This window comes from Rhinatrema bivittatum, chromosome 1, assembly GCF_901001135.1.
Source record: "Rhinatrema bivittatum chromosome 1, aRhiBiv1.1, whole genome shotgun sequence".
Taxonomy (NCBI): Eukaryota; Metazoa; Chordata; class Amphibia; order Gymnophiona; family Rhinatrematidae; genus Rhinatrema; species Rhinatrema bivittatum.
The window spans coordinates 563,974,581-563,995,847 of NC_042615.1; the positions used below are offsets into that span (position 1 = coordinate 563,974,581).

The window sequence follows — 21,267 nt, forward strand, 5'->3', positions numbered from 1 at the left end:
CAGCCTCTCCAACAAGCGTCCAGCATTCATCCAGCCTCTCCAACAAGCATCCAGCACTCATCCAGCCTCTCCAGCAAGCGTCCAGCATTCATCCAGCCTCTCCAACAAGCATCCAGCACTCATCCAGCATCCAGCCTCTCCAGCAAGCGTCCAGCATTCATCCAGCCTCTCCAACAAGCGTCCAGCACTCACCCAGCCTCTCCAGCAAGCGTCCAGCATTCATCCAGCCTCTCCAACAAGCCACAAACATTCATACAACGTAGACCCCACAAATGGCCCCATTTTTCACAATTCCAATTCTCCAACATAATACTCCACCTAAAAGAATTTCTTTCCGACATGCCCAACAACACAACCTTAAATCCCTCTCTTCAATTTTAATCACTCCTTCCACACAACTTCTAGGCCTCACCCTTTTCTCTTTAAGCCTCTTCAATGCTCAATCCCTCACGAAAAAGTCTGTAATATTGAATGACTACCTCATCGATGTGAAACCGGAGATATGTGCAATTACCGAAACATGGTTAAAACCATCAGACACAGCAATAATTAATCAACTACCTACAGAGGTGTACGACTTCTTCTCGCTACCTCGTCATAAAAAAAAGGGAGGAGGCATTCTCCTAGCAACTAAAAAGGACCTCAGATTCTTGCTACAGCAATCCAATTCCAACTCAAAACTTGAATTCGGCTTCTTCACCTCAGACAAGCTACAAATCCTTCTCGTATATGCCCCCCCCAGGACTCTTGGAATCAGATGCCTCACCACTGGTTGAATTAACCTCTGCCCTCATCAACTTTGACTCGCCAGCCATCATTCTAGGGGATTTCAACATGCACGTTGATAACCCTACCCCTTCACCCAACTGTGAAACTCTACTCACAGCTCTCACAGCGCTAGGCTTCACTCAATTAGTTAATAAACCTACCCACAAAGCCGGCCACACGTTAGACCTGATCTTCGTTAACACTTCAATCAAGCCCATATCTATACCTAATTGCACAAAGGTCCCGTGGTCAGATCACTACCTAATAACTACTTCATTCTCTATAATTTTTTGATAACAAAATCAAAAACCTTCTTGCCCCCCTGGCTTCAACTAACATGGCTCCAAACCCTTCGCAACCATTAAGCCTCGCAACTAATAACCCTTCACCAAATATCCACAGACCGTCACTAGAAATTCTTGAACAGACATCCTCCCTGGAAATTGAATCAATAATCAAGAAAATGAAACCTTCCACTCATCCTCTGGACCAAATACCGACCAAACTACTTCTCACCATCCCTAACACCATTGCTAAACCGCTGGCAGACATCATAAATTGCTCCCTCAATCAAGGATCGGTCCCGGACTCCTTAAAAATTGCTTCACTTAAACCCTTACTTAAAAAACCCAACCTGGACCCAGCCGACCCTGCAAACTTCCGCCCCATTGCAAACCTACCTTTTATAGCCAAGCTAATGGAAAAGCTTGTCAACATCCGACTCACAGACTACCTGGACTCCCACAATATTCTCTACCCCTCTCAATTCGGATTCAGGAAACGCCTAAACACAGAATCCCTCCTTCTTTCTCTAACGGACAACATCCTGATGGGCCTTGACAAGGGACAATCTTACCTGCTAGCCCTTCTCGACATCTCTGCCGCGTTCGACACGGTAAACCACAATATCCTCCTTAACCGCTTAATGGAAATAGGCATATCCGGCTCTGCACTGCTCTGGTTCACATCCTTTCTGAACAACAGACACTACAAAGTCAAAATAAATGACAAAGAATCTCACTCCATTCCATCAAACCAAGGTGTACCTCAGGGTTCGTCTCTTTCCCCTACCCTGTTCAATATATATCTACTCCCTTTATGCCAGCTACTCAATAGTCTCAATCTCACCCACTTTATATACGCGGACGATGTACAAATCATAATCCCCATCTCAGACCCCATCTCTACTCTAAATTTCTGGAACAACTGCTTACACGCCATCAACCTTCTGCTCTCGAGTCTCAATTTGGTCCTAAATACTTCCAAAACGGAACTACTGGTTATCTCCCCTTGTGACAACAACCCCCTTGCAAATAATGCTAGCATCCCATTAGCAAACCAGGTCAGAGATCTTGGGGCCACCCTTGACTCTAGAATGAATTTCAAAAAATTCATTAACGCCACAACCAAAGAATGCTTCTTCAAGCTACAGGTCCTGAAGCAACTTAGACCGCTCTTACACTTCAAGGATTTCCGTTCGGTGCTTCAACCATACTGTTTTCAAAGATCGACTATTGTAATGCTCTATTACTTGGTCTGCCCGCTTCGTCCACCAAACCTCTTCAGATGCTGCAAAACGCAGCGGCCAGGATCCTTACAAACACTCGTCGCAAGGACCATATCACACCAATACTAAAAATTCTACACTGGCTGCCCATCCAATATAGAATACTTTTCAAGGCTCTCACCATCATTCACAAATCAGTCTACCAGCAATCCACTCTCCAACTCACCTTCCCACTTGAATTACATACTTCCGCAAGACCGATCAGAACCGCCTACAAAGGTTCGCTCAAGGCCCCCCCCAACAAATCATCGGTCCACAACACTATTCACAAGCGAGCTCTTTCAACAGCTGGTCCACTACATTGGAATTCACTTCCACAAGACTTACGCCAAGAACAATGCCATTCAACTTTCAGAAAGAAATTGAAAACCTGGCTTTTCGCAGAAGCCTACCGCTGAAGGATCTCCTCAACCATCACTGACTCTCACTCCCCCCCCCCCCCCCCAATCCCTCCCCCCCACCCAACCTCACCCTTTCCTTCTCCCTCTGGACATACCAGGCTAATAACTGCCTAGGATAAACCTATGTTTTTGTATCTTACAGTTTTTGTTGATTTATATATTTTTCTCTCTCTAATTGTTTCTTAGTTTAAACTCTGTACTGTCTTCCATTGCCCAGGTTTTATGCTCCCTGTTTAATGTAACTTTACTTTCTACCTTGATGTTAATTGGTTTCCCCTCAGTTACATTGTAAACCGGTACGATAAGACCTAGTCTTGAGCATCGGTATAGGAAAAGAAATTAAATAAATAAATAAATAAATATAAAAGATACCAACCCGGCTTGCATTCCTTTGCCCTCCTTCAAATATAGGAAAACTTGCTCCCCAGAAGACCTTAATAATCACCTATCTCCACTACTCCACCAACTAGACCTTACGGATCCGAACGCAGCACTTCAATCTTGGAACACAATCACCGAAACTATAGCCAACAAGCTATGCCCTCTTATCACAAAAAAACCACACCAGAATTCCTCCAAAAGACAGCCATGGTTCTCAGCAGAATTAAGAAAGCTTAAACTCCAACTAAGACAAAATGAGGCTAAATGGCGCAAAAACCCAGGAACCAACACCCTTTCAATCTACAAATCATCTCTGCATCAATACAAATCAAGCACCCTAAGATCCAAGAGGGACTACTACGCCTCGAAGATACACGACCTTGTTTTCGATGCCAAAGCCCTCTTCAGCTATGTAGCCAACCTCACACAAGTAAACCAACCAGAGATTACACATGACCAAGCTCAATCAAAAGCAGAAGAATTAGCTCTATTCTTCAATAACAAAATCAATACTCTCCTATCGCAGCTCCCCACGAACCCCACTGTTCCACTAACCACTCCTCAACCTTCAATCAACTACACTCGGTTAGAAGAACTTGACACAACTTCATCCGCCGAGATCCAAGGAATTCTAAGGAAAATGAAACCATCTTCTCATCCCTCGGATCACATCCCAGCCAAACTACTACTAGCAATTCCAGAATCCATCTCCAAAACCCTGGCAGACATCATAAATTGCTCCCTCACACAAGGATTCTACCCGGACAACCTCAAACTTGCCTCACTCAAACCCCTTCTCAAAAAACCAAATCTCGACCCAAACGATCCTAATAATTTTAGACCGATAGCTAACCTCCCATTCATAGCCAAGATAATGGAAAAATTGGTAAACTCACGACTCTCAAACCACATTGAAGACAACAACCTTCTATTTCCATCACAATACGGATTTCGTAAAACCTTAAGCACGGAAGCCCTCCTCATCTCTATGACTGACCACATCATCCTAGGATTAGACAAAGGACAAGCCTTCCTTCTGATACTACTCGACCTATCGTCTGCATTTGACACGGTCAATCACTCCCTTCTCGTCAACCAATTATCAGCCATAGGTATCTCAGGCACTGCCCTATCATGGTTCAGAACCTTCCTCAGCAACAGAGGTTATAAGGTTAAGATTCATAATAAAGAATCCTCTATACACCCCGCATCAGTAGGAGTCCCTCAGGGCTCATCCCTGTCTCCTACCTTGTTTAACATTTATCTATTACCCTTATGTAAACTTCTCACTGACCTCAATCTCAAACATTTTCTCTACGCTGACGATATTCAGGTCCTGATCCCCATCGAAGAGTCGCTCGCTAAAACACTGTTGCACTGGGAATCCTGCCTCCAAAATATCAAACAACTTCTTACAAGTCTCAACCTGATACTAAATTCATCAAAAACAGAACTTCTACTCATCACACCAGAAAACAGCTCCATCTCATACACCCATCCCACCGTACCAAACACCACACAAGTGAGAGATCTAGGAGTTCAAATTGACAATCACCTAAACCTGAAAGCTAACATCAACAAAACCACCAGAGACTGCTTTTATAAGCTCCAAGTGCTGAAAAGAATACGACCCCTCTTCCACACACATGACTTCAGAACAATCCTACAATCAATCATTTTCGCAAAGCTGGACTATTGTAACACCATCATGCTTGGTCTCCCTTCATCACACACCAAACCATTACAAATGGTCCAAAACGCCTCCGCCCGTATACTCACCAACACCAGGAGAAGAGAACACATAACACCTATCTTGATGGACCTCCATTGGCTGCCCATCCACTTCAGAATAATCTACAAGGCCATTCTCACCATTTTCAAAAACATCCATCAATTAGCCCCAATCGATCTACATATCCCCCTCCAATTACACCATTCCACAAGACCGAAAAGAGATGCTTACAAAGGATCACTTCAAGTACCTCCAGCCAAGACTACCAGACACATCACGCTCAGAGATCGGGCATTCTCCACAGCCGGTCCAACATTATGGAACTCCATCCCCCCGGATCTTAGAATGGAACCCAACATCTCAACATTCAAGAAAAGACTCAAGACGTGGCTGTTCACGCAGGCCTTTCCTAACTCCAATTCCATCTAACTTCCTTCTTTCAACACGCTCCGCTAGCATTAGCGTTAATAGCCACCTCTTACAATGTTATTTATACTTATATATAACTATCTGATCTTCATTTCCCTTCTCATTCCAAGTTATTGTTTTCCTTGTTATATGTAACTGCTTTTCTGCACTATTGTTTAAATGGTAATTGTTTAAATGTTTAAATGGTAAAGTTTATTATAATTACACCCCTGTTTCTTGTGAACCAGCATGATGGGACCACCGTCTTGAATGTTGGTATATAAAAAAGTTAAATAAATAAATAAATAAATAAAGTGGCCCCGGTGAAGGAAATTAGGGATAGAAGGCAGAATAAGAAAGCCCTATGATTTATTCAAGGTTTAATAATTTTAAGAAGGTTTCTTAGGAGACCAGAAAAGGCCTGAAGAAAGTTAAGAATAGATATTGTTCAGGATCATTATTTGGAGGTATTACGTGATTATAGAGTTCGCTGCTATAATGCAAAGAGGAGTTGTTATATGAATCAGTTGCACACCTCGATAAATCGGCCATTTGAGCCATTTCATACAGTTAAGTCTTTAACAAAACAAGTGACAAAGGATCAGAAAAGGTATCCTTGTAGTGAGAGGCTTGCGCAGTATTTTGAAGAAAAAATTGTGAATTTGCAAGGTAAATTTTTTATATCCACAACAATACCAGTATATGACCTTATTATTAGAGAGAGTATCCCCACTTGGTCTGAGTTTAATGAAATGTTTTTTGTTTTTTTTAATACCTCTTTTTGCGTCGATAAGCATGGGTGACGTCATCCGTGATGTCACAAGGCGGAGCTTACTCTCTCAGCTCGAAGAGCTTTGAAGTGCGCATGCACCGGTGTTCCCGCGCTCCTTGAGCCAATCCTCAGTTTTAGTTATTCCGCGGTATCTCACGGATGGTTTAAGACACTCTCTCGATCTCCTCTTAAAAAAAAAATATATATATACACAAGGAAGAGAAAAGAAGACACCTGATTCGACATGCCGAAGAGCCCAGGGTTTAAATACTGATTTTGCGGTAAAATAATGTTGGTGACCGATGGACATAATTATTGCTATTTATGTCTCTGTCCCGACCACAACCAAGCCGCATGTAAAGATTGTGGCAGGTTGTCCCCGCGGGCTAGGTGCCAAAGGGCGGAAAAAATGGAGAGATTGAGGCACTCGTCATCATATGCCCCTCTCCTGCCGACAAACGATTGACTAAGTCCTCTCCGGGAAAGAAAAATCCCGGTCCAAGGCTTCACAATGCGCGCATTCGGATTCGGAAGGCCACACACCAAAGACTGCGAAGGTGTCAACACCTCGCGCATTGAGGGCCACACCGAACCCGACGCGTACGACGCACGCACCATCAGGCCCTGCATCAGTCTTGTCCATTTTGTCTCATATGACGCAACCGACGAATGCGTCGGCAACCGTAAAGTCTTAGATGCCTATGACGCACTCCGACGCATCCAAGGATCACATGACACACGTGACGCATAAAACCAAGAAATCATCTCAACATCATACAGAAAAGCAGCTTTCAAAGGAAAAACCAATTGAGATACCACGTAAGTCTTTTTCTAAGATGAAACATATAGTGCCACCTTCTGGAGCAACCTCTTCGTCGAGATCCACTGCTCCTCAACCCCCATACCCACAGGAGAGTCATCACTCCCCCTCTTCAGTTTTCTCTGATATAATCATAGAGGAAACAGTGGGTAACTGGGACTCTTCACCAGATATCCAATTCCTTCCTCACCACTCTCGGAAGAGATTAGGCTCTCCACATTCACTCCTCACTAAGGCTCCCATCAAATGGTCACGCAGAGATGACATGAGACCTATTCCACCTCAGAAACCATCGTCCCAGGAAACAATGTCTCAAATTTCTACCCTTTTGCAGAAATTTTTCCAGGGATTACTGTCAAATCCTGTTCCAGCAGTTTCGGAACCACATTAAACTACATCGTCGCATGTATCTCCTTCTCCACAAAGAGTAAGATCCCCACGGAATTTGAATTCTCCTCCATCTTCCCCTCATGTAATGTCCCCAGAACGTTTGCCACTTTCATCTCTGGGCAGTTCTATGGGAATTCCGTCAGACCCTCCACAAGAGCACCCTCAGCCTTCTTCACCGCCAGAAGATCTCACTTATGCTAAGTTTTTGGAGAAATTGGGTTTAACTCTTAATATAGAAACCCAGAAACTGCCAGATCCCAGATCTGAACTTATGGGAATCCTTCAAATTTTGGAAGTTCCAGCTGAGCCAACTGCTCTTCCTTTCCACCAAGTTTTGGAATCCCTTATGGACAAGACTTGGGATACTCCGCATCTGGTTTCTCCTACTTCCAGGAAACTAGATCTCAAGTACAGGATGCAGAAGACATCTTATTATTCCAATGTCCAGATTCCTCATAATTCAGTAGTTGTAGAATCGGCAATGAGAAAAGCTAAGAAGAACAGGCTATATTTCATTGCCCCACCAGGCAAGGACAACAAAATTTTAGATGACTTTGCTTGTAAAATTTACCAAAACTCCATGCTGGGGTCCCGGATACATCAAAACCAGTTCTATATAAACCAGTATTTGTTCAACTGTACTCAACAACGTCAACCTTTCCTTGCCACATCTCACGGGGATGCCCCCCTTCCGCAACCCTTTCAAGACTTACAAGAAGGCTTACACCACTTATTAAGAACAGCAATATGAGGCATTTGATACATCTGCCAGGTCTTCGGCCACTTCAGTCTCAGCTACATGTCTAGCGTGGCTGCGTGCAAGTAGCATAAGGGAAGATGTTCATGACAGGTTGGCAAACTTACCATGCAGGCCTGATAATCTCTTTGGGGAAAAGCTTAGAGAGACCTCGGCAAAGATCCCAAAGACAACAAAAACTACAACCGTCTCAACCACTACCTAAACCTTTTTAGATGCTTTCGCCACCACAGCAACAAAACATGTAGGGGGCAGACTCTCCCTGTTTCATTCGAAATGGTCCACAATCACCACAGGCCAATGGGTGCTGAATATAACTTCAGACGATTACAAACTACAATTCAACTATTTCCCAACACTTCCCCATCCCATTCAACCCAGGACGCCACAGATACAGATCCCCTCACTACTGCAAGAAGTAAAATTGCTGCTTCAACAGAAAGCAATCCACCCAGTCCCTTTCTCACAAAGGGAGAAGGGTTTCTATTCCCAATACTTCCTCATCCCCAAAAAATCAGGAGGTTTTCGTCCCATCCTGGACCTCCGAGCTCTCAACAAGCATCTCAAAAAAGAAAAGTTCAAGATGACCTCTCTCAAGACAGTCCTCCCTTTTCTACAAACCAACGACTGGATGTGTTCACTAGACCTAAAGGATGCATGCACTCACATTCCGATTCACAAGAAGTTCTGGCGGTCCCTCTGTTTCCAGGTTGGAAGCCAACACTATCAATACAAAGTACTCCCTTTTGGTCTCTCCTCTGCCCCAAGAGTCTTCACGAAATGTCTTGCTGTTGTGGCATACTTACACAAACAGGGCATAAAGATTTTTCCATACTTACACGATTGGTTAATCGTCTCCTCCAATGCCAAACTCCTATAGAATCATGTGGAGCAAACAGTACTCGGTCTAGAGAATTTGGGTGGATCGTAAACTAAGAAAAATCCTAGCTCCATCCCTCTCAAGACATTCAATTCATCAGAGTGATAATTCAGACTCCCATTTCCAGAGCCTTTCTACCTCTGGACAGGATTCAAACTTTGAAGTCCCTCTGTCAATCTCTCCTTCATCAAAAATTTGCTTCTGTTCGTCAAATACTGGTCCCCTTGGGACACATGGCCGCAGCCATTCATGTGGTTCAAAACACACGTCTACACATGAGACGTCTCCAATGGGGTCTAAAAACTCAATGGAGCCAGGTTACTCAGAAAATATCTCAAAAGATACAAATTTCAAAATCCACACGCAGACATATCTTTTTGGTGGCTAAATCTGTCAGTCTTAACCGAAGGGAGTCAACTGCAGAGGCCTCCTCATCAACTTGTCATAACAACAGATGCTGGGGAGCCCATCTCCTACACCTAGAAACCCAGGGAGTATGGTCCAAGAGCGAGCAAGGTTTTCAGATAAACTTGCTAGAGCTGAGAGCAATAAAAAAAATCTCTACTAGCATTCCAGTCATGGATATAGGGAAAATCTGTAATGAGTCACACGAACAACCAAGTAGCAATGTTCTACATAAACAAATAAGGAGGGTCAGGTTCCTTGATACTTTGCAAGGAAGCAATTCAGGTATGGGAATGGGCAGAACACAAGAGAGTTCTCCTTCAGGCGTCCTACTTGCCAGGTCTTGCGAATACAAAAGCGGACAAACAACACGGTTTTCCACCCTCACGAGTGGCCACTCAAGCAAACAGAATCTTCGAACACTGGGGTACTCAAGAAATGGACCTGTTCGCGTCAGAAGACAACAGGAAAGTGAAGAAGTTCTGCTCTCTTCTTCCTAGCATACACAGGACATTGCAGGATGCTTTCTTAATTCCGTGGAGGGAGAGCCTCCTATACGCCTTCCCACAAATTCCATTGATCTCACTCACGATTCAGAAATGTATAGCAGACAAAGTGGATTTAATTCTCATCGCGCCTGCCTGACCGAGGCAACTGTGGTATACTTATCTTCTTCATCTCTCAATCAGTCCATCGATTCCTCTACTCAATGACCCCTTTCTCCTTTCTCAGGACAAGGGGAATCTCATATACCCCATGCAGTTATCTCTTCACTTAACAGCATGGAGATTGAACGGGAAGTACTGAACGAACTAAATCTCCCTCCTAATATCACTGAAATTTTGATAGCAGCCAGGAAGCCTTTCACCGGGAAGAATTACACTTTCAAATGGAAAAGATATTCTAATTGGTGCAACCAGCAGAAGGTTAATCCTTTTCATTGTCCTCCAAAAACACTACTATCCTATTTGCATGGCTTATCCCTCTCAGGTCTAGCAGTGACATCCATCCGGGTTCACCTCAGCGCTATAGCAGCTTACCACACAACAGACAATGGTTCTTCCATTTCTTCTCATCCTCTGATTTCAAAATTCATGAAGGATTTAAATAATTTACACCCGCCTATTCAGAAACCTACAGTTCCATGGGATGACAATCTAGTCCTAGGAGCTCTAATGAAGCCTCCACTTGAATCCATTTCATCCTGTTTGTTCAAATATCTAACCTGGAAAGTTCTTTTCTTGGTCACCATCACCTTGGTGAGAAGAATAAGTGAACTCCAAGCACTGGTGATCAACTACCTTTATCTACAGTTTCATCATGGTAAAGTCTTATTATGGACTCACCCTACTATTCTACCGAAAGTTGTCTCAGCCTTTCATTTGAATGAAACAATCTGCTTACCAGTCTTTTACCCGAAACAACATTCTGACAACCGTCAAAAAAACTCTTCATACACTGGACTGTAAGAGAGCTGTAGCCTATTAAAAAAAAACAGGACACAACCCATAAGGCGTCCCTCTCAATTGTTTGTCTCTTTTAACCCAAACAACCAGTCTCTTAAGAGAACTCTATCAAACTGGCTTACGGCTTGCATCCAATTCTGCTACTCCCAAAAGTCGATTTCTCTAACAACTCCAGTTAGAGTTCACCAGATCAAAGCCATGGCCACTTCAATAGCACATATTCAGGGCGTGCTCATTCAGGATATCTGCAAGTCAGCAACCTGGTCTTCCATTCACACTTTTACTTCACATTATTGTCTAGACCAGCAATCCACGGATTCCTCGCTGGTGTCAGCAATTCTACATAATGTTAAAAGCTTGTAATGGCTGTGCACAATCCATAGGTTGCTATTAAAAAAAAACAAAACAAATTCCAGAACCTTCTGAGAGCAACCTATGAGTTTGGAATTCCCACACTGCATGGCTAAATGCCCTGCTTATCGACGGAAAAAAAGCAAGTTTGCTTACCGTAAACGGTGTTTTCCATAGGTAGCAGGGAATTTAGCCATGCAATCCCTCCCTCCTCCCTGGACAGCCATTCCTTTTTAACACCTACACTCACATTTAGCTTGGAAAAGCCAACTGAGGAGACAGCTCGAGGAGCACGGGAATACCGGTGTATACGCACTTCAAAGCTCTTTGAGCTGAGAGAGTAAGGTCAGCCTCATGACATCACAGATGACGTCACCCATGCTGCATGGCTAAATTCCCTGCTATCTATGGAAAACACCATTTACGGTAAGCAAACTTGCTTTTATAAACGTTTAGACGGCATACAACAAAAAAGATAGCAAAGGAGGAACTCCTCCACATCATACATGTGAAAGTCTTATCACAGTAAAGAGACAAAGTACAAAAAAGCACAGAAACCAGGCAGCTGGATTAAGGGCATAAAAAATAGACAAAAACAGATAAACATGCTTACATAGATTGCAAATATTCATGATAGCGGCCCCAGATTTTAACATATTTGGCATGTTCATTTTTCAGGTCAAAATGTAACATTTCAATTTCAGCGATATCCCTAACTTGTGCCTTCCAGTAAATAACATTAGGACAGGTCTTCCAAAAAGTGGCAACAGAAAATTGCACTGCTAGAAGCCACTGTCCCACTAATGGTCTGTATTTAACAGGGACTAAGGATCTATTCCAATGACCCAGAAACCCCAACTCAAGAGTCACCTGTACAAGGATACCCAAAATATCTGCTATCTCCTGAGTGATTTCCTCCCAAAACTTAGCAACCATTAGACAAAATCACCACATGTGGATATATGAACCCGTCTGACCACACCCTCTCCAACACTGGACCCCAGCATCCAGAAAGCATTTAGAATAGAAATGGGGGTGCGGGAAGTTCTATTCAATAGTTTAATCATCAATTCCTTCCTCTTAGCGCATATGGAAATACGATGCGCAGAGCTCCAGATGCGCTTCCAAGCTATATGGTCCAAATTAGTGTTCCATATGTCACTTAAGGATTGTGGCATATGGGTACCATACTTACTACAAAGAATACCCAAATATAAAAGGGAGATACCATTCCGGTACACATCAGGGTCACTCAAAAAGGACTCCAACCCATCCCATTGGCGCGGTGGTTGAGCCAGATTAAATTTATCCCATAATACCGCCCTTATTTGGAGATAAAAAGCATGGAAGTGTGGAGACAGGTTATAATCCTCACAGAGAGACTGAAAAGTGAGAAACCCATCTTTGTCCCATAATTGAGCAACATAAACAAGACCACTATCCCTCCAGTCTTTACAAGTAGGGGAAAAGGTGAACCCAGAAAAATTCAGGTTTTCATAAATAGGAGCAATAAGAGAGACATCATCTTCCGACCGCTCCAAAAACCTAAGTATCTGTCCTCAAGCTTGAATGTATGAGCAAGTATAGGGCTAGTCCGACAAACCCTTCTGCTATTGGGGGAGTCATACGGGAGAAGGGGAAGCACCCTGAGATTAATCACTTCATCTTGGAGCTTCTCAAACTAAAATCATGCCTCCTCCCGGGCCCCTGACCAAGCCTTCATGAAAATGTTTGGCTGCCCAGTAATAGATCCAGAGATTAGGCAGAGCCATACCACCCTGTACCTTGGGTAACCAGAGTCTCCGCAAACCCAGTCGGGCCTGCTTCCCTTGCCAAATAAATTTCAATATACATTTGTTGAAGTCAGAAAACACACACACTGGGATAGAACAAGGTACTTGTTGGAACAAATACAGAAGTTTCAGAAGCAGACTCATTTTAAATAAATTAATCCAACTAGTCCAGGAGATAGGTAAATGCTCCCATATCTGCATTTTTTGTTTAAGTTGGAAAATAGTGGAGGTGTAATTCTTTCCAAAAAGTTCTTTAAAATTCCATGGGATAAAAATCCCTAGACATTAAAATCCCAGCTCCACCACCCGAAAGCCTTTAAGCGAATCTGAAATAAACAATTTCGGATCTAGCAGGAACAGTTCCAACTTATCAAAATTAACTTTATACCCAGCCAGGGAACCATAATGCAGCAGAAGCTTAAGAAGGGCTAGCCCAGATGTTTTAGGAGAAGTCATATATATCAGCACATCGTCAGCATATAAGGAAATTTTATGAGTTCTACCCCCATACAAAGCCCAGAAATATCAGGATGTTGCCGGATAGCCTCCGCTAAGGATTCAATATCTAGGACAAAAAACAAAGGAGAAAGTGAGCAACCCTGCCTCGTCCCTCTAACTATAGCAAAAAAAAGGGGGAAAGAAAGCCATTCATATTTAGACATGCCCTCAGCCTCTCATACATAGCCTGAAGTGGCCAAGAGATGTGTTCAAATGCTTTTTCAGCGTCAAGTGATATTACAACCCCCGTCAATCCCTTCAATTTTGCTAAGTAAAGGAGATTAAATAACCTCCTAGTATTAGATGTAGAATTCTTTCCTTTCATGATGCCAGTCTGATCAGGGTGCACCAAATTGGGAAGCAAAGTCTCAAGATGCAATTGTAACACCTTGGCAAGTAACTTGATATCCAAATTGAGCAAGGAAATTGGCCTATGGCAGCCACACTCTAATACGTCCTTATCGATAAAAGTGATGGTAGCATCCGACATGGTTCCCAACAAATGGAAATTCTCCCCCACTCCGTTAAATACTGGAATAAGGAAATGAGAGACCTGTACCAGAAATTTCTTTAAAACGTCTATAGGATACCTATCACGGCCTGGGCATTTCCTCCCCCCTTTTGAAGATAGCTAGCAAAACTAATAACTGTACCACAAAAAAAAGGTTTTAAAAACTTCCCAATGCAAAACTGGTGTGTACTCCCCTCTAGGTTATGGAAATCAAACTCTTCAATTGCATCCTTCACCAGATCGGGGAAGCGCTTATCTCCTAAAATAAAGGTATTAAGTCTCCAAGTAGGAGGTTTAAATGGGGCAGAAGCAAGATTAAAACAAAGCTCAACAGGATAGTGATCTGAGAGAATACTAGGCAAAATTTTGCTACTTTCCATATTAGATAGCAAATTCGGAGAACAAAGAAAAAATCAATCCTGTTGTAGGAATTAGGCCTTGATGAGTAAAATGTATTGTCCCTGTCTTTGAGGTGTTTTTTTGAAATGTATTTAATAATTGTTTTATTTATGATGTAAACTGTAGAGATAGAAACTTGTTTTTCTGTGCCACGGTATATAAAAACTGCATAAATATAAATAAATAAATAAATATCTATGATATTGAAGGAAGTAATTAAAACCCAAAAACCTAAATTGAGAGGGGTAGGTGATTGAGATGAGGCAGTTCTATTGAGCACTGGATCAGGACTGAGGTTCCAGTCCCCGCCCAAGCACAAATGCTCAAAACCAAATGTTACTATGTGATCCTTAAGAGTATGGAAAAACCCCGACTGCTCAGTATTGGGAGCATATACATTAGCTAATATGAAGGAGACAGAGTATAATAAACCCTCTAATATAATAAGACTGTCTTCTGCATCTGCAAAAGAGCAGCACACTCCCAAAGGCAGATCCTTGTGAATGAGAATACAAACACCCCTACTCCTAGAGTTATAAGAAAAAGAATACATTTGCCCAATCCAACCCACTTTCAATTTTTCATGCTCGTGGTCAGTTAGGTGGGTCTCCTGAAGTAACATAATTTGAGCAATACAACACTTGGCCAGCTGAAGAATACTTTTCCACTTCATTCAAGGAAACACAACATATGGCCATGACCATTTAAAGAGAACATGCGCTTGATATAGGCACTGTAAAATGAAACATGTTTCAGCTAAGGGATCAAATGGTCAATCAAAAAGTGAACAGTGCAAGCCATACCAAAGAAGAACCAAAAGGAAATAGCCAAGGTTCTGTAATCCGGGATTCATTGTACTCTGTACTGACTTCAAACACAGAAACCATGTTCTATGCCATTTTATCCAGCATTCCCCCCTCCCCCCCCACTGAAACCCACACAACCCCCTTACCCACCCTCACACAGTATACCTTGAAACCCTTTTTCCTGCTGAACCCCCAGTACCAGCGCCAAACCCCAACTTGTCCACATCCCAACAACCAAACACAACATCCCCAGTTGCTAACCTGGCAGTTATCAACTTCTGAAATCATAGACCTTACAGCTTCTCGGTGGGAAGTACATTGAGATTGAAGAGGCAGCCGACACCTCTCTCCCCCACCTAACCCCTGAAACCCACCTGTACCCTCAGAACCCATCCCATATCATACCCCTGAAACAAAAAGAACATGAAGAGAGAGGATGAATATCACAGCAAATGCTAAGGCACCCATAATAACAAGCCTACATATCATGAACAATATAAAGAAAAAGACCACCAAAAAAACAGAAAATAAAATAAGATAAACAACTAAAGCAGGCCCCAGAAGTATTATAAAATCAGATGCAAATACAGTCCACAAGTAGCAGGCCTGCTGACCAAATATAATAACAGCAAGGAAAGTAGGATCCTCTTCTGCCTTTCAACGCCGGGCCCACAGCAGTAACAACATCTTCATAGAGCAAATAAGGCTTAACAGGAATTATGAAAAAAGGGGAGCAGTGAGATTTAGAAGACCAGTTCAGCTCCCATGGCAATTGAAACTGAAAAAATAAATATACAAATGAGCCATCCCAGCCCAAGCACACAGGAGAAGCCAGCCATATAAATCTTAGACTTAGTAACACATACATAGCATATGAGAGAAGCGTGAGGCATGTTGAATGGGGCACAAAAGAAAAAAAGGAAAAAAAAAAAAAAGGAGAAACCAGGCATGTAGCATAGGAGTTAATGGCAGTTGATCCTTGAGAAAAAGTTCCCACGTGTTCAAAAAGTCCAACAAATGAGGGGAACGCAAGGCGCAAAAAGATAAATCCCTCTAACGTATGCCATAACCGGACCTCCTGCCGAGTCTCAGGGAGCAATAGCACGCTAACTAAATGCAGCCACAGTTCGAAGTGTCAGTCAGCCAATTCTGGGCTCTTATTATCTTGCAGCCACTTTTCTGTCGCTGCCGCCACAGTGTCTAGAATAACCAGCCATCCATTCCTGACAACTTGAAGATAGGCCGAGTACAACATAGCATATTTACAATTCATATGCTGCAGCTCCCACTTGACTTGAAGGCCTGGCACTTTTGTTGGAGCTCCACAGAAAAATCTTGAAAGATCATAATGCGGGAATCATGAGATTTAATATCACTGAGCTCTCGAGCCACATTTAATATTCTCCATTTATCATTAACATTGTGCAGCTTGAGAATAACAGCCCTAGGCCGACTACCAACCACCAGGGCAGGCATCGGAGTGCAATGGGCACAACCTATTTTAATAAATGTCTGAGTCCCTTCAAGTTGTAAGACACTAGGCAGCCATTTTCCAAAAAAGGTAACTGTATCATCCCCTTCTACCTTCTCGGGGATGCCAAGCACACGGCTATTTCCCCAACGGGAGCGATTTTCAAGCCCATCCAGATTTTCTAGAGCTGTATTGTATCGCCGCTCAAGCTGATCAATTTTGGCACTAGCCCACAGTAAGTGCCATTTCTAAGTCCATCAGCTTCCCCTCTTGCTCTTCAATTTTGGTCGAGTTGACCTGCATAACCTCCATCAACTGGGCCATCTTATCAACCACCACAGTGAGACGATCATCCAGTTTTGTGGAGATCTTATCAGTAAATTCCTCAATCCATGCGCGAATTGAGGCCGCCTGATCATCCACCTCACATGGCGTGGCCGCCATTTCCTAATCGGAAGCAGAGTCGCTGACTGGCTCTGGCCTAGCAGCCTCGGGCTTCTTAACTGATTTTTTAGGTGTTACAGCTCGATCTGCCCACAGCGATGGCAGGGATTTCTTCCAAATCTTTATTCAGTGACATAATCAAAAATCGTGCCTCACCCACTGCTGGATACAAATAATCAGGATTAAAAACGACAGGAGCTCCCACGATTCGCTGCCTCCCACTCACAGCATAACTGGAAGTCCTGAAGTGATATAGATCATGTGGTTAGTCACTTAGGTTCAGTGAGCTGCTGACTTGATCCCTGCCCTTTTGAGTATGTAAGAGGTCTGAAAGATTTCTGCTATCCAGTAATAAAAAGGATAGTTAATCGCCAAGTGAGGGATTAATGCCGATTGTTAAAACTTGTCACAGTGCACCCGGTACAGAAGAATCTGAATATTCCATGTGATGATTTGACTTTCACCCAATATAAAATTTGCCCATATTGGTGAAATAATAGAAACATGTGTATTGATTCAATTGCTGAGTTTATGAAGGAAACATCCATATTGGATGAAAATCAATTTGGTTTTAGAAAGGGATTTAGTACAGAACATCTCTTGTCTTTGCTTATAGACTCCCTTTATAGGCAAATTGATAAAGGAGGAACTGGGTAACACCTGCGTCATGTGGGAATAGATGGTCAGGTATATAGATGGTTTGAGAGTTTTTTGGTTAGAAGGTAATCAAGAGATCAGCAGGGTATGGATGTTTTAACGTGCAGAACCTTATGCTCAGGGGTGCCTCAAGGCTCAGTATCCTGTGCTGTTTAATGTCTTTTTGGTGCCACTTGGTTCTTTTTTGAAAAGTATGGGAATACTGTAATATATTTATGCAGACAAAGTGCAGTTTTTTATTCCTAATGATTTGGTTGGTTCTGTCAGTACTCCCCTACTGTTGGATTATTTGAGAAAAATAAAGGATTGGTTGGAGGATCAGGGGTTGTCTCTTAATGTGGCAAAGACCAAGATTTTATGGGTTGGGAAACAAGCTCTGCCGTTGAACTTACAAATTAGTTACAAGGGAAATGACCTTCCAATCCAATTGGAAACTAGGAGTCTAGGGGTTTTATTGGATTCTGGTTTAACATTTTCCCCTCATGTTAGATGGGTGGTAAAGGCTACGTTTTTTAAATTAAATTTAGTGAGGCCTCTGAAATTTTTATTACCTGAACAATTGTTTCAAACTGTGGTCCAGCCACAGTGATTGGTCATCTTGACTACTGTATTAGCCTTGGGGGGGGGGGGGGGGGGGGGGGGCTGTAAATTGCTACAACCGTTGCAGCTGATGCTGCTGCTAGAGTGATAAGTGGTAGAGGGTACTGGGTTCATATAACCCTAGTTTTAAGGGATTTGCATTGGCTCCCTATGAGGAACCATTCATATTTTAAAGTATTATAGTTCATGAACTAATATATTCGACAAGGTTGTGCCCAATAAAGAGTACATTTAAGTTGTATGAGCCTTGATGGTCAATATGTTCTGAGGGCGCTGGGCAATTGATACGTCCATCATTTTTAGAGTATAAAACTGATTTTATACTTAGGCGGTCAGTATCTTATGCGGCACTAGTACTATGGAATACACTCCCTAAGGTTTTATGTTTAGAAAAAAATTTATTAAAGTTTGGAAAGGGAGTAAAAACATTCTTGTTCCAGAAGATGTGTGCCTAAGTCTGTTAGAATTTTAATGTTTGCTGTTTTACTATATTGTGCATTAAGTGTGTCATCTTTAATATGTATGTTTGATTGTTAGCCACACAGAACGATATATAGGAGGTAGCAGGTTATAAGAATTTTAAATAAAGGGGTGTGTTAGGGGCATTCCATGGCACAGGCCCAGTGCTTCTGCTGTCCTTAGGGAGTTATGCTCTAAGCATAAACTTCTAGCATAGCTCCCCAGAAGTGATAAAGTATAACTCCCTAGCTATGGCAGAAGCACCAGGCCTTGGTCACGTTTGACTGCTACCTTGATCTGGGCTCAAAAGCTTACAGATTGAAAGTACTGAAAGGATGAGACGGTTAGGGTTAGAGTTGGGGGGGTTAGAGGGGGAAGGTGTAGGAGCATGTTGGGTAAGATGACTGGATGACTGGAGATTGTTTTTAATAATGATAGCTGGATGGTCTCATTGTATTGATGTTTTATGTTGTAGAATTATGTTTTAGTTTTGTTTACTTTTTATATATTGTAATTTAATGTTTTAATTTTGTACATCGCTTTAGGTGATTTTATTGAAATCTGTAAATAAAAAAATAAGCCGGAAGAGGGGTATTTAAACATTACAAATCTGAAACCAGGGGGCAGGCCGGCGACAATCTTTTTACACTGGAGTTTGAGGGTATGGGGATGCTGGTCCAGTAGGCAGTTTGCCATATCTTGGGGGTGGGGGAGACTGTCATTTGAGTCAATAGACTTGTGAGCTTGTTTTTGTTTGTTTTTTTTTTTTTTGTTTGAGTGCTGCAGTGCCACTTAACCAGCTATATATTTTTTAATATAGCTGGTTAAGATGGTTAAGACTAAAGTTATCTGGCTAACTGTAGCCGGATAACTTTACCTCTAACTGGGGATATTAAAAAATATATATATATCCTGTTATGTTTAAAAGTTATCCGGCTACGGTTAGCCGGATTACTTTAATCTGGGATATTCAGTGGGACGTTTATCTCACTGAATATGCTCAATAATGTACCTGGCTAATTCTAGCCAGATACAGTATAAGTTTTCCTGGTTTTTGAATATTGGCTTCTTATTGCATTGAACATATAAAATATGGTTTATAAATCCATAAATATGAAATTGAAAATGTAAGTGATTTTATGCTATTTTTTTCTGTAATCAACAGGAGCAAGACTCAGTTTATTTGGCTCATCTAAAAATGGATTTGGATTCATACAGAGTGACCTTGACATCTGTATGACATTAGATGGAGTTGAAACTGCCGAGGTAAAGTTGACAAGTGAAATGTTTGTGTCAGTTATTTCTGTGAGATTAGTGAACTAATTGCTAATCTTTGTATTCACAGAGCCATTTTAGAAGCAAGCTGAGGCTCAGACCTATGTTCAAATGGTTTCTTTTAGTTTTGATCATTTCTAGTACCTCTCTTTCTTGTAAAAAGAGACACTTTCAGGATGCTAAAGAATCAGTATGCCCATATGCAGGGCCATTATTACAAAAATGTATCACTCATGCTAATAGGGCTGTGTTAAAATTCTTACAAGGTCTTCATCTAATCTGAAAGAGAGGGTACTGGATACACGGAGCAACCTCTCAGTTGATGTGGTGCAGGCAAAACTAGTGATAGAATTTTACAAGTTGGAAAGTGCATGCTGCAAGCATTGCACAAAAGCAGATTTCCCTTCCTTAATCCAAAGAATGTTGGCATGGAGTATAAAAAGTAAACGTTGTTGGACCATTGTAATTTTGCACCAATTCTAACCAAAATTACAATTTCCTGAAACCTTTCCTTCTGATCCCCCATATCAAATTTTAGTAACATCCATTGAGCAGTTACCAATTCCACTATGTGGACAGACAGACAGACAAGTGAATAGACCCTTGACAATAGATGCTCTCCCTCCTGTGAAAAATACCTAAAATAAGCATGTGATTAGAGGTCGACAGAGGATCCTTAGCCGAAAAAGAAGTGAAAGGAAAGGCAGAGGAATTTCAGTAGGAAGTAACTTAGGCAGACCAAATACTCCTTATAGTCCTATGGTTATGCTTTATTTCTATCATATGATAGCCTCTCTTTAAGAGAAGCCACATACATTGCTTTACAGTGTGCTTCACTTTAAGTATTTGCTTGTTTATTAAAATACTACATTTTTTAATGTTACTTTTTAGAATTCTCGATGTGCCATAAGTCATATAACATTTTGATATCTGGTTGGCTTGTTTTGGCTATGATATCACAAATAGCATTACACATATAGTAAAAACCACTCTGATGGTGATAGAAATGGTGTAATTCCTGTCATGCTTTTTTCTTGCCCCAGTAGTTCCCCCTTTCTCTACCTCCAGTATATTTGGAGCCAGTGCTGGAATCCTGGTGCCATGAGCCTTTATTCACAACTATCCATGGATCTTTTCCGCTATTTTAATAGATCCTTGCTACCACTATTCTTACTCTGATCATTTCAGCAACAGTCCTGATGCTAGGAGCCATTCTGTAGGACCTCAACCGGCACCCTGTATCATGGGATCTAAAT

The 21,267-nt window shown here is 42.0% G+C and overlaps 1 protein-coding gene across 8 annotated transcripts in view; it reads left to right on the top strand.

Moving 5' to 3' along the window:
• TUT7 (terminal uridylyl transferase 7) overlaps nt 1–21,267 on the top strand; it is a 575,072-nt gene that overhangs the window by 340,281 nt on the left and 213,524 nt on the right. For all 8 annotated transcript variants that reach the window (XM_029617137.1, XM_029617096.1, XM_029617130.1 and 5 more), the window contains one exon: nt 19,902–20,002. In XM_029617137.1, the coding sequence (XP_029472997.1) occupies nt 19,902–20,002 (101 nt within the window). The remainder of the gene's footprint in view (nt 1–19,901; nt 20,003–21,267) is intronic.